At 41.4% G+C, this 14,005-nt stretch overlaps 1 protein-coding gene across 1 annotated transcript in view; it reads left to right on the forward strand.

Moving 5' to 3' along the window:
* The window catches only part of DPP6 (dipeptidyl peptidase like 6), a 719,037-nt gene that overhangs the window by 358,831 nt on the left and 346,201 nt on the right, over window positions 1-14,005 (forward strand). The window contains exon 3 of the mRNA XM_028089214.1: window positions 13,149-13,247. Within this exon, the coding sequence (XP_027945015.1) occupies window positions 13,149-13,247 (99 nt within the window). The remainder of the gene's footprint in view (window positions 1-13,148; window positions 13,248-14,005) is intronic.

Raw genomic sequence — 14,005 nt, forward strand, 5'->3', positions numbered from 1 at the left:
TAGTAGTTTTTTTTTTTTTAATACTAACAATTCTACAGCCAGTCTCTAGATATCATTCGTTACATTTCACCAATTCTGATGTTAGTTTTTCTGGTGTTTATTTCTGAGATTCTTAGTATTATGCTTATCTACCAATATTCACAGATGACTCCTATCAAAGTGGAGAGTGCTGCTCACTTATAATTCCTCCCAGTGCCTTTCTTCACTCTGTTATGAAACCTCTGAAGTTATCTTTAAGTCCTTTATAGATTTCTTTCATAACTTTAGACGGAGATGTCTTTATGTACACGTTTCTTGGTCCCCGCACCTTAAGGGGTATGTATTGACCCCTCCCTGGCTAATCTGGGGAACCTCCTCCCCAGCTGGCCCGGCACCTCCCGTTCTTCCTTGCAGCTTTGGTAATATTTGCAGCCTCTTTGCTCACTTTAATAAAATCTCCCACCAAATAATAAGTTGATTTAAAAATGGAAAACTCATTTAAAACATTCACCATTGGTCTTCAAGTCCATTAGTAGCTATGAATTAGCTTACTGCTACTTGGATCTTGACTTTCTTAAACAAACCAGTTTTCTTAAGCAATTCTAATGGATTATTTCTACTTGAAATGAACAAGTAAAACTGTCCTTATTGAGGACAAAATGAATGCCTGTGTAGAATGTGCTAATCAAACATAAGGGGTACGTTTAGAAAGGTTGCAGAATACAAGATCTATATGCAAATGCTGTGTTTTATGGGCTAGCAACAGAAAGTTGGAAATTGAAATTTTAAAAACACCGGTTGTTTCAGCGGGCTCGGGCTGGCATGATAAAATACCCACACTGAGTGGCTTAAACAACAGAAATTTATTTTCTCATAGTTCTCGAGGCTTTAAGCCCAAGATCAAACACCAGCAGGATTGGTTTCTAGTGAGACCTCTCTCTCTGGCTTGCAGACAGCCCCTTCTTGCTGTATCTCACATTGCTTTTTGTCTCCATGCTTGGAGAGAGAGTGTCTCTTCCTCTTTCCTTACAAGGACACTGGTTCTGTTGGAATAGAACCCCACCTTTATGGTCCCATCTAACTTTAATTACCTCCTTTAGGGCTGTATCTCCAAATATAGTCACACTGGGGGTTAGGGCTTCAGCATATGAATGGGAGAGGGGTGCCACTCAATCCCAAACACCTGTCCTCATGGACACCTTTGGGGGGCATTATTTTACCCACACAGTCTGACCCCCAGCCCTCAAAGATTCACATTCATCTGACATACAAAATACATTCTCTCCATCCTAAGGTCCCCAGAAGTCCCAAGCTATTGCAACATTAACTCAGAGTCCAAAATCTCATCAGCTCAAAAGTCCCAAATATCATCATCTTAAGTCACCAGAACGAGTTATGGTAAGACTCTGGGTATGCTCCATTTCACGACCTGTAGGCATGTTGCCCAGCTTAAATTTCATTGTTCCTAAGCTGTTGATAGTGAAGCATGACTAAATTTATTCTTTCATTATGATAGGAATCTTCCAAGGAAATATGAGTATCATCTACAATAGATAGCATTGATTAACTTCTTAAAAAAAAAAAAGTTCTAACTGGAAGTATTGATTCCAGCGTCTACATGGAGCACTCACTCCATTAACATGCTGGCAGAGTGAAGGGAATTGCTTCCTGTGTTTTCATAGTTTTTTCCTTGGACTAAACGGCTCTCCATGTTAGGTTCATCACTAATGGTACAAGCAGCAGTGAGCTGATGTTAAACAAATCTGTGTCATTGGAACTCATGAATTAACGGTTCAGACTTGGAAAAATGGACAGTTTCTGTGCTCCTCAGTGGCACAGTTGGTTGAGTGTCCAACTCTTGATTTTAGCTCAGGTCATGATCTCAGGGTTGTGAGATCCAGCCCCACGTCAGGCTCTGTGCTCAGCAGAGAGTCTGCTTGAGGTTCTCTTTCCCTCTTCCTCTATCTCTCCTGCTCTCTCTCTCTCTCTCTCTCTCAAATCAATCAATCAGTCAATCTTTTAAGAAACCAGTTTGATTTCCGTATGTTCCTCTGAGTGTATAGAAGCAAACAAATATGACGAGCTTCTATAGAAAGAACATACAAATATGTTCCCTGTGACTTATTCTAAATACCAGAGTACTTTTACTCTGAGCCTGCAGTTGGGATCTGCCTCCGCTGTGAAGCTGTGTCCCACCTGCCCACCAGGCCTTGTCTTCTTGGTTTGAAAACCCTTATACTTGACACCTGCCACATCACACACAGCGGGGAGAACACTTGCTGAGTGCCACTGTTGTATGTGTTCCTTGTTGATCTGATTCAGAGGCTAAATTTTTCACATTACAGAAATGTGTCAATAAAAATGGTTTTTAAACCTTTTATTTACAGAATTTTTTTTTTTAACCTGGAGAACACAGTGTTTTATCAGGCTCCTCATAAGCATTACCTTCCTGATAGTTTCTGTATTCTGGAATTTAATTAGCATCCCACTTTTGGAATAGGCTGCACACAAGCCAGATTCTGTGAACGATGTCAACGTTCAGGTTTCCCTGCGAACGTGGCTAATCTAGCTTGACTCACTTTCCACACATCTTCAGAGAAGCCTTGCAACCTCTGAGTAGCTCAGGTTTGCCTTCCATAAAGTGGCTTTCCTTCCTCCTGTTTCTTATAGGACCAAGAGTTAAAATTGCCCGTGTCCTACGAAGACAGCAGAGCATTTTTGTAGTTGTCGCTTATTCGTTTCTAACACAAGCAGAACTAACGAGACCTCTCACTAATCTGGGTAGATTTTCTTTGTTACTATATCGGGTTTGTCAGTAGCTAACCTCCACTTGCAGTGATTGAAAACCTCAAGAGGTTATGCTTCACATTAATCCATTTTAGGGTGGTGGAATTTATTTCTAATTTTAAAAATCTCTAGAGAACATTCCAAAATGTTCCCCAGTAATTGTGCTACTTAACAACATAACTGTTTAACAAGCATCCGGAGAGGATCATGAGCAATTTCCGTTGTATTCTGACCTACATAAAGATAGCTGCCTCACTAGGGATTAGGAGGTGCCTCTGAATGCCAGTGAGCTGACCAGGATGCCACGGTAACTACAAGTGCCATGTGGTTATCCAGCTATCGGGCTGAAGATAACTTTACTTTTTGGTCATCCCCCAATTACCTTCAGGATGCAATCCAAACTATAAAAGCCACTGGGCACTTCTTGTATCTCCACCGGTATGTTGACTTCCAGTTTAAGTCAACTTCTGGTTCAAGGTGACGTCCAGTTTATGATGGCTGATTGAGCACAGAAATCTTTCCCTTCTGTTTTCAAGCAGGTAGAAATGAGAGAAAATAAATAGTCAAAACATAGCTGCACTCAAAAACAAGAAAGAGTTTTTCATATACCTAGAATAGAATGGTATCCTTGAAAGAAGGACCACCAGGTAAAAACTTAAAGCAGCAAGTAAGACCAAACTCCTGCCACCCTCAAGTAGCAGACTGGATCAGACCCAACAGGAGGGGCTAGGATGTTGATGTCCATGAGGGGGCTAGGGACTGGACAGGGGCCCCATGCCTTAAAACTGGGTTCATGTTCAGAAGGTCTTGAATCACATTACCCATAACTGGCAAAGGGCTCCAGCCCAAATGGCAGCATGAGACCCAGATAGCCTCCAAGTGCCCAGGACTTTGCTGGTGACCACACCACCAGGAGTCTCTCATGACCCAGGACGCTTGCAGGGAAGAAGCTTACAACTGAGTTACAAGGACCTGCAGGAACTATCCCCTAAAAAGCAGAACACCAGCATAGGAGGAGCGAGATGGCGGAGGAGGAGGAGACCTACATTTCTTCTGGTCCCAGGAATTGAGCTAAATAGGGATCAAACCATTCTGAACACCTATGAACTCAACAGGAGATCGAAGAAAAGAATAGCAGCAGCTCTCTGAACAGAGAAGCGACCACTTTCTGGAAGGTAGGACGTGCGGAGAAGTGAATCCGAGGCGATATTCGGGAGGATAGACGGCGGGGGAGGGGCCTCCGTTGGCCGCTTCTGGCAAGTGCTAGAGCCGCGGAGCCCAAAATCGGACCTTTTAGAAGCCGGCTCCGTGGAGGGACGTCGCTCCAGTGGCTAAGCGGGGGGTGGGGGGTGGGGGGTGGGGGGGGGTGGAACCCTAGCGAGACAGTGTGGTCTCAGGACCCTCGGGGTCACAGAAAGACCGGGGGTGCCTGAGTGCGGCAGAGCTCCCAGGTACCGGAGCGGGGAAGCCGGCTGCAGAGACGGAGCCGAGGCGCGGGCTCTCAGCTCGGGGTGGCCATAAACTGTGATCCGCGGCCCAGTCGGGCCACGGCTCCTCCAGCAGGGACCCAACAAGCGGCAGATCCGGGGAGACTCCCCTTCCTCCCCCGGGAGGAGCGGCGCGGGAGCGCACCGCAGGGATCTGCTGGGTTTGGAGACTCCGCGCGGGGTCGGGTGCCAGAGACAGAAACGCTCGGTCCCAGGCCGGGTGAGCACGGAGTGCGGCCGGAGACCGGGGACACGGGAGTGACTGCTTTTCTCTGGGGGCGCACTGAGGAGGGGGGCCCCGAGTTCTCGGCTCCTCCGGGTGGAGATTGGCAGGCCACCATTCTCACCCTGGTCCTCCAAAGCTGCACCGAGAGCTTGCAGGGAACAAAAGCTCCTGAGATCAAACCCGAGCAGCTTGCTTAGCCCGGACCGACAAGGGCGGGGCAATTCCGCCTCCGGCAAAGACATTTGGGAACCACGGCAACAGGCCCCTCCCCCAGAAGATCTGCGCGAACAGCCAGCAAGCCAAGACCAAGTTTACCGATCAAGGAGAACGGGAGAACTCCAGCGCTAGGGGAATACTGCACATAGAATTCATGGCCTTTTTACCGTGATTCTTTAGTCTTTCAAAGTTAATTTTTTTTAACTTTTTCTTTTTCTTTTTTTTTGAATTTTTCTTTTTCCCTTTTTCAACAACATCTTCTCAATCCCTTTTTTAAAAAATCTTTTTTATTTTTCATTTTTAGAGCCATATTCTATCCCTTCATTGTAGTTAACCTTATTTTTGGTACATATATATATAAGTTGTTCTCTTTTTAAAATTTAGGGATACAGTTTCTTCTTACAGATCAAAATGTACCTTATATCTCTATTATATGGCTTTGTTCTAGTCTCCTGCCTGATCACATTCTCTCCCCCTTTTTTTAAAATCCTCTTCTTTCTTTTTTAACCAACTTCTTATCTTATCAATTCCTTTTATAAAATCTTTTATGATTTTCATCTTTACAGTCATATTCCATCCCTTCATCACATTTACCCTTATTTTTGTACATATATAAGTTTTTCTTTCTTTAAAATTTTGGGAAGCACATTCTTAAAACAGACCAAAATACGCCCAAAATCTACTGTGTGGCACTGATCTGTTCACCAGCCTGATCATATTTAATCATATTCTGTTTTTTTGTTTGTTTGTTTCTTTTTCTTTTTCTTTTCTTTTTTCTTTCTTTCCATTTGTTTTCCACCAGTTTCAGGTCTCTTCTGAAATGTTTAGTGTATATTTTTCTGGGGTCGTTGTTACCCTCTTAGCATTTTGTTCTCTCACTCATCTATTCTCCTCTGGACAAAGTGACGATGGAAAAAATCACCTCAAAAAAAAGACAAGAGGCAGTACTGACTGCCAGGGACCTAATCAGTACGGATATTAGTAAGATGTCGGAACTAGAGTTCAGAATGACGATTTTAAAGAAACTAGCTGGGCTTGAAAAAGCATGGAAGATAGTAGAGAAACCCTTTCTGGAGAAATAAAAGAACGAAAATCTAACCAAATCGAAATCAAAAAGGCTGTTAATGAGGTGCAACCAAAAATGGAGGCTCTAACTGCTAGGATAAATGAGGCAGAAGAGAGAATTAGTGCTATAGAGGACCAAATAATGGAAAATCAGGAAGCTGAGAAAAAGAGAGATAAACAACTACTGGATCACGAGGAGAGAATTTGAGAGATAAGTGATACCATAAGACAAAACAATATTAGAATAATTGGGATTCTAGAAGAAGAAGAAAGAGAGAGAGGGGCAGAAGGTATATTGGAGCAAATTATAACAGAGAACTTCCCTAATGTGGGGAAGGAAACAGGCATCAAAATCCAGAAGGCACAGAGAACCCCCCTCAAAAATCAATAAAAATAGGTAAACACCTAGACACCTAATAGTAAAACTTACGAGTCTCAGAGACAAGGAGAAAATCCTGAGAGCAGCTCAGGACAAGAGATATGTAACCTACAATGGTAGAAACATTAGATTGGCAACAGACCTATCCACAGAGACCTGGCAGGCCAGAAAGGACTGGCATGATATCTTCAGAGCACTAAACGAGAAAAATATGCAGCCAAGAGTACTATATCCAGCTAGGCTGTCATTGAAAATAGAAGGAGAGATAAAAAGCTTCCAGGACAAACAAAAACTAAAGGAATTTGAAAACACCAAACCAGCCCTACCAGAAATATTGAAAGGGGTCCTCTAAGCAAAGAGAGAACCTAAAAGTAACATAGACCAGAAAGGAACACAGACAATATACAGTAACAGTCACCTTACAGGCAATACAATGGCACTAAATTCATATCTTTCAATAGTTACCCTGAATGTAGATGGGCTAAATGCCCCAATGAAAAGACACAGGCTATCAGAGTGGATAAAAAAACAAGACCCATCGACATGCTGTCTGCAAGAGACTCATTTCAGACCCAAAGTCACACCCACATTGAAAGTCAGGGGGTGGAAAACCATTTACCATGCTAATGGACACCAAAAGAAAGCTGAGGTGGCAATCCTTATATCAGACAGGTTAGATTTTAAACCAAAGACTATAATAAGAGATGAGGAAGAACACTGTATCATACTTAATGGGTCTATCCAACAAGAAGATCTAACAATTGTAAATATCTATGCCCCTAACATGGGAGCAGCCAATTCTATAAGGCAATTAATAACAAAATCAAAGAAACACATCTACAACAATACAATAATAGTGGGGGACTTTAACACCCCTCTGACTGAAATGGACAGATCATCTAAGCAAAAGATCAACAAGGAAATAAAGGCTTTACATGACACACTGGACCAAATGGACTTCACAGATATATTCAGAACAATCCATCCCAAAGCAACAGAATACACATTCTTCTCTAGTGCCCACGGAACATTCTCCAGAATAGATCACATCCTAAGTCACAAATCAGGTCTCAGCCGGTACCAAAAGACTGGGATCATTCCCTGCATATTTTCAGACCACAATGCTTTGAAACTAGAACTCAATCACAAGAGGAACGTCGGAAAGAACTCGAATACATGGAGGGTAAAAGGCATCCTACTAAAGAATGAATGGGTCAACTGGGAAATTAAAGAAGAATTTAAAAAATTCATGGAAACCAATGAAAATGAAAACACAACTGTTCAAAATCTTTGGGATGCAGCAAAGGCGGTCCTGAGAGGAAAGTATATAGCAATACAAGCCTTTCTCAAGAAACAAGAAAGGTCTCAAATACACAACCTAACCCTACACCTAAAGGAGCTGGAGAAAGAAGAGCAAATAAAGCCTAAACCCAGCAGGAGAAGAGAAATAGTAAAGATCAGAGCAGAAATCAATGAAATAGAAACCAAAGGAACAGTAGAACAGATCAACGAAACTAGGAGCCGGTTCTTTGAAAGAATTAACAAGATTGATAAACCCCTGGCCAGACTCATCAAAAGGAAAAGAGAAATGACCCAAATAAATAAAATCATGAATGAAAGAGGAGAGATCACAACGAACACCAAAGAAATACAAGCAATTATAAGAACATATTATGAGCAACTATATGCCAGCAAATTAGACAATCTGGAAGAAATAGATGCATTCCTACAGCTGTATAAAGTACCAAAACTGAACCAGGAAGAAATAGAAAACTTGAACAGACCTATAACCACTAAGGAAATTGAAGCAGTCATCAAAAATCTCCCAACAGACAAAAGCCTAGGGCCAGATGGCTTCCCACGGGAATTCTACCAAACATTTAAAGAATAATTAATACCTATTCTTCTGAAACTGTTCCAAAAAAATAGAAATGAAAGGAAAACTTCCAAACTCATTTTATGAGGCCACCATTACCTTGATTCTCAAACCAAAACCCCATCAATAAGGAGAATTATAGACCGATATCCCTGATGAACATGGATGCAAAAATACTCACCAAAATAATAGCCAATAGGATCCAACGGTCCATTAAAAGATTATTCACCACGACCAAGTGGGATTTCTCCTTGGGCTGCAAGGTTGGTTCCACATCTGCAAATCAATCAGTGTGATACAATACATTAACAAAAGACAGAACAAGAACCATATGATCCTCTCAATAGATGCAGAAAAAGCATTTGACAAAGTACAGCAATGTTTCTTGATCAAAACTCTTCAGAGTGTTGGGATAGAGGGTACATACCTCCATATCATAAAAGCCATCTATGAAAAATGCAAAGCGAATATCATTCTCAATGGGGAAAAACTGAGAGCTTTCCCCCTGAGGTCAGGAATGCCGCAGGGATGTCCACTATCACCACTGCTATTCAACATAGTATTAGAAGTCTTAGCCACAGCAATCAGACAACAAAAAGAAACAAAAGGCATCCGAATCAGCAAAGAAGAAGTCAAAGTCTCACTCTTTGCAGATGATATGATACTTTCTGTGGAAAATCCAAAAGACTCCACCCCGGAACTGCTAGAACTCATACAGGAATTCAGTAAAGTGGCAGGATATAAAATCAATATACAGAAATCAGTGGCATTCCTATACACCAACAAGACAGAAGAAAGAGAAATCAAGGAGTTGATCCCATTTACAATTGCACCCAAAACCATAAGATACCTAGGAATCAATCTAACCAAAGAGGCAAAGGATCTGTACTCAGAAAACTATAAAATACCCATGAAAGAAATTGAGGAAGACACAAAGAAATGGAAAAACATTCCATGCTCATGGATTGGAAGAACACACATTGTGAAGATGTCAATGCTACCTAGAGCAATCTACACATTCAATGCAATCCCTATCAAAATACCATCCACTTTTTTCAAAGACATGGAACAAATCATCCTAAAATTTGTATGGAACCAGAAGAGACCCTGAATAGCCAGAGGAATGTTGAAAAAGAAAAGCAAAGCTGGCGGCATCACAATTCCGGACTTCCAGCTCTATTACAAAGCTGTCATCATCAAGACAGTATGGTACTGGCACAAAAACAGACACATAGATCAATGGAACAGAATCGAGAGCCCAGAAATGGACCCTCAACTCTATGGTCAACTTATCTTGGACAAAGCAGGAAAGAATGTCCAATGGAATAAAGACAGTCTCTTCAACAAATGGTGTTGGGAAAATTGGACAGCCACATGCAGAAGAATGAAACTGGACCATTTCCTTACACCACCCCCCAAAATAGACTCCAAATGGTTGAAAGACCTAAACGTGAGACAGGAGTCCATCCAAATCCTAAAGGAGAACACAGGCAGCAACCTCTTCGACCTCAGCCGCAGCAACTTCTTCCTAGAAACATCGCCAAAGGCAAGGGAAGCCAGGGCAAAAATGAACTATTGGGACTTCATCAAGATAAAAAGCTTTTGACAACAAAACCAAAAGACAACTGACAGAATGGGAGAAGATATTTGCAAATGACATATCAGATAAAGGGCTGGTATCCAAAAATATCTATAAAGAACTTTTTAAACTCAAACCCCAAAGAACTAATAATCCAATCAAAAAATGGGCAGAAGACATGAACAGACATTTTTCCAAAGAAGACATCCAAATGGCCAACAGACACGTGAAAAAGTGCTCAACATCGCTCGGCATCAGGGAAATCCAAATGAAAACCTCAACGAGATACCACCTCACACCAGTCAGAATGGCTAAAATGAACAAGTCAGGAAACGACAGATGTTGGCGGGGATGCAGAGAAAGGGGAACCCTCCTACACTGTTGGTGGGAATGCAAGCTGGTGCAGCCACTCTGGAAAACAGTATGGAGGTTCCTCCAACAGTTGAAAATAGAGCTACGATATGACCCAGCAATTGCACTACTGGGTCTTTACCGCAAAAATACAAATGTAATGATCAGAAGGAGTATGGTCACCCCAGTGTTTATAGCAGCAATGTCCACAATGGCCAAACTATGGAAAGAGCGAAGAAGTCCATCAACAGATGAATGGATAAAGAAGATGTGGTATATATGTACAATGGAATATTATGCAGCCATCAAAAAACATGAAATCTTGCCATTTGCAGAAACGTGGATGGAACTAGATAGAGGGTATTATGCTAAGCGAAATAAGTCAATCAGAGAAAGACATGTATCATATGATCTCACTGATATGAGGAATTCTTAATCTCAGGAAACAAACTGAAGGTTGCTGGAGTGGTGGGGGGTGGGAGGGATGGGGTGGCTGGGTGACGGACATTGGGGAGGGTATGTGCTATGGTGAGCGCTGTGAATTGTGTAAGACTGATGAATCACAGACCTCTACCTCTGAATCAAATAATACAGTATATGTTTAAAAAAAATGATAGTAGGAAAGGAAAAATGAACAGGGGGATATTGGAGGGGGAGATGAACCATGAGAGACCATGGATTCTGAGAAACAAACTTAAGGTTCTAGAGGGGAAGGGGGGTGGGGGATGGGTTAGCCTGGTGATGGGTATTAAAGAGGGCACGTATTGAATGGAGCACTGGGTGTTATATGCAAACAATGAATCATGGAACACTACATCAAAAACTAATGATGTAATGTATGGTAATTAACATAACATAAGAAAATAAAAGTAAAAGTAAAATATTTTAAAAAGTAATAGTTTAAAAAAACAAAATACATTTCTACATTAATAGAACAGTTGTTTGTAAAAAGAGATTTTCAGAAAGTGAATAAATTACCTTTTTCATCTTTTACCTGAGTTTGTTTAAATGGCAGGCTTACATTCTTTTCTCATTACATGCATGGATACCTCAAGAAGTGAGCTAGAATCTTCCTTGAATAGTGAAGTTTACTCAGATAAAATTTATGTTTTAATAGACCTATTTATTTTCTGACCATATGCTTAAGAGTGTCTCAGATTTCTTTTTTCTTTTCTTTTCTTTTTTTTTTTTTTTACACTGCTTTGGGCCATTGTACAACCGTCTGTCATCTCAGAAATTTTTATACTTTGTTCTTGTTTTATTTATTTTACTTTTTATTGAAATATACTTGACACATGTGATTGTGTAAGTTTAAAGTGTACAACATGCTGATTTAATACATTTATATATTTCAATATGATTGCCTTTGAGCGGTTTGCTAATGCCTTTATCAGGTCACATAATTATCATTTCTTTTTTTAGTGGGAGTAAGTAAGATCTAAGCTGTTAGCAGATGTGATATTTATAATACAGCATTGTTGTCTGTAATCACTATACTCTGTATTTGATCTCCAGGACTGATTTTTCAACTAGTTGCAAATATATTTCTTAATTAGTAGATCACAGTATTACTTCACTACCTTGATGTCTAGTTATCTTTAAAATAGTCATTTACTGTTTGTTTTCCACACTGACATACATCGCGTCTAAAGCTGTGTGTACTTTTTTCTGGGGCTGCTTCAGTTGCTGATGGAAAGGTCCTACGGGGAAGAATTAGATTTGGTTTAACAGCTTCTGTTTAGCACCTGGGAGAGCTCCCCATATAATCAGGTCTAATGAAGGTCACTTTGAAAGGTATCATTCTGTAATTTTCAAAAGACTTTCACACATTAGTCCTTTTTGATATTCAAGAAATTAATTGACGCACACAGTAACACGTGACTCTTCTGACAACTTCAGTAATCAGTAACATCCAGAGAGGCCAAAAGAAAGAAACCATGTAGGAGATGTGATAAAATCTATGCATTAGAATCCTACAAGGAGCTTTGGGGGGTTCATTCAGAGTATTTATTTATGTTATCATGCCATCTAGCAAAAATGCTCATTGTTTTCCCCACCTGCCACGGATTTTGAAGCAGAAAATTAAAAGAGGCAAAGGGTCCTGTTGAGGGCAAGCTCTAAGACAGCCCAAGAACTAGAAGGTGCCTCCACAGGCAGAAACTGAAAAGAGAAACAGGCATAACAACCTAACATCAAAATGTAAAAACAACATGGATCTTAAACCCCCCTCACGTAAGCTGCACACAGACCTACACACCTTGATTAGCACTGAGGAGAGCCCCACACAGCAGCCCAGCACAGAACTGATGAAATGAGGACCCCGAGTCTTCAAGAGAAGTGCCCTGACAGCTGCCATCTTCTGTTCTAGAAGGACGATGTACATCAGAAATGGTTAATACTGTTGTTGGTATAGCGGAAGTGAGAGTGGTCTAACCTACTACCCTTGTGTGTTTACTCTGTTAGCTACAACCCCAGAAGCTTCCACCTTGGGAAATAAGATGAATGTTGCCAGGTTTCTACAGGCTCACCCTCTGGTGCCATTAACTAAACATCTCCTCTTGGGATGGATATGAGATTGGTACCTTCAAGGCTCACCCCAGGCGCTTACTCCCAAGTGGAGTGATGGAGAATGAAGCAAGGTGAAATCTGGTAGTCTGCACATAGACATTTGAGGTGTGATTCCATCTGAACAAGAACTGATTCCCAACCCAGAGACAGCCAGGGACAAGTGAGGCATATGGAGAATCAATACTTGCAGGATATGTCACTCACCTTTTCATCCCCAGCACCCAACATGCTGCCAAGTGTTGGCATTGAATAAATGCATCATGAGTGATTGATTACATCACACCACTGAGATCCATTCTGGACACCTGTTGCTTCCTCTCCTGATATTCCCAACTTGTTCATAAATGAGTCTTGAAACGTTTACCTCTGTCCCTAAGAAATACGATCATTTGTGTGTTCGAGTGGAGGGGGAGAAATACCATTTTACTGCACCATGATCCCCTTACCATAGCTTTTGATATTTTAATTAAAACCAAAAAAACATGACTGGCTTTTGTTCAGCCCTTATGTTATGTAGAGAAAGTATATGTTTTACCATACATACTATTTCTGAATGGCAACCCCAATGTTTTATGGTCCTCTCTTTTTTTAACCCCAAAATAAAAGGTTTAACTATTTGCCCTGTTCTTTTCTAGCGGAAGATACTAGTCTGTCTCAAAAGAAGAAGGTCACAGTGGAAGATCTCTTCAGTGATGATTTCAAAATTCACGACCCTGAGGCTAAGTGGATAAGTGGTAAGTCCTGAGTCCTGTGTGCACGCACAGGAAGCTACTTTTCCACAGTTTGGGTTTGGTCTGTTAGACCATGTTCTCTCTCTGGCTGTAGAAGTGGATGCCCAGAGCTCTTGCTGTGATAATCATCTTACTATCATTCTAAAAAAAAATGTGGATCTGGTAAAATGGGGCTGTTTCTTCGTGAGAAGTGGGTTCTCTTTGTCACCTCCCTGAATCATTCTTTCTCAGATGGAGATGTGAGTTGTTGCTAAGCAACAGGACCAGGCAGAGATACAGGCGAGCTCCCTTGCTCTCCATGTTCTTTTTTCCCTTTTGTACGGCCCTGCTTTCACTCCCCGCTAGATAGAGGGGCCGAAAGGAACTCAAAGGCTTCTTCTCGAATGCCAGTAAATGAACGAGAGTATGGAGCCTGGTGCACATTTGAGAATAAATTTATTTTCTTCTTGCCCTTTAGTCTGGATGTAATCTACTTTTCTTGTTCGGGGGTTGTGGTTAAACAACAAAACAGAATTGGAGGCAAAAGGCAAATGTATGTTCATGATGCATTTTTTGGTCCAGGACATAATCCATTTCATCCACTTGTGGCTGAACTAATTTCCAAGTGTAGTCATGGGAGAGAAGGTGTGAATGACCATGCACCATCCTCTGCAGGCTTTGCTGCCTCCCCCTTAAGTAGTCCAGCCAGCGTACCGCTCCTGCTGTCTCCATGAATGTGGATTTCATTGAGGGATCTTCAGTGGGATGCACTTGAAACTTAA

This window comes from Eumetopias jubatus, unplaced genomic scaffold (genome assembly GCF_037043125.1).
Source record: "Eumetopias jubatus isolate StellerSeaLion01/CBP00866 unplaced genomic scaffold, mEumJub1_p1.0 scaffold_14, whole genome shotgun sequence".
Taxonomy (NCBI): Eukaryota; Metazoa; Chordata; class Mammalia; order Carnivora; family Otariidae; genus Eumetopias; species Eumetopias jubatus.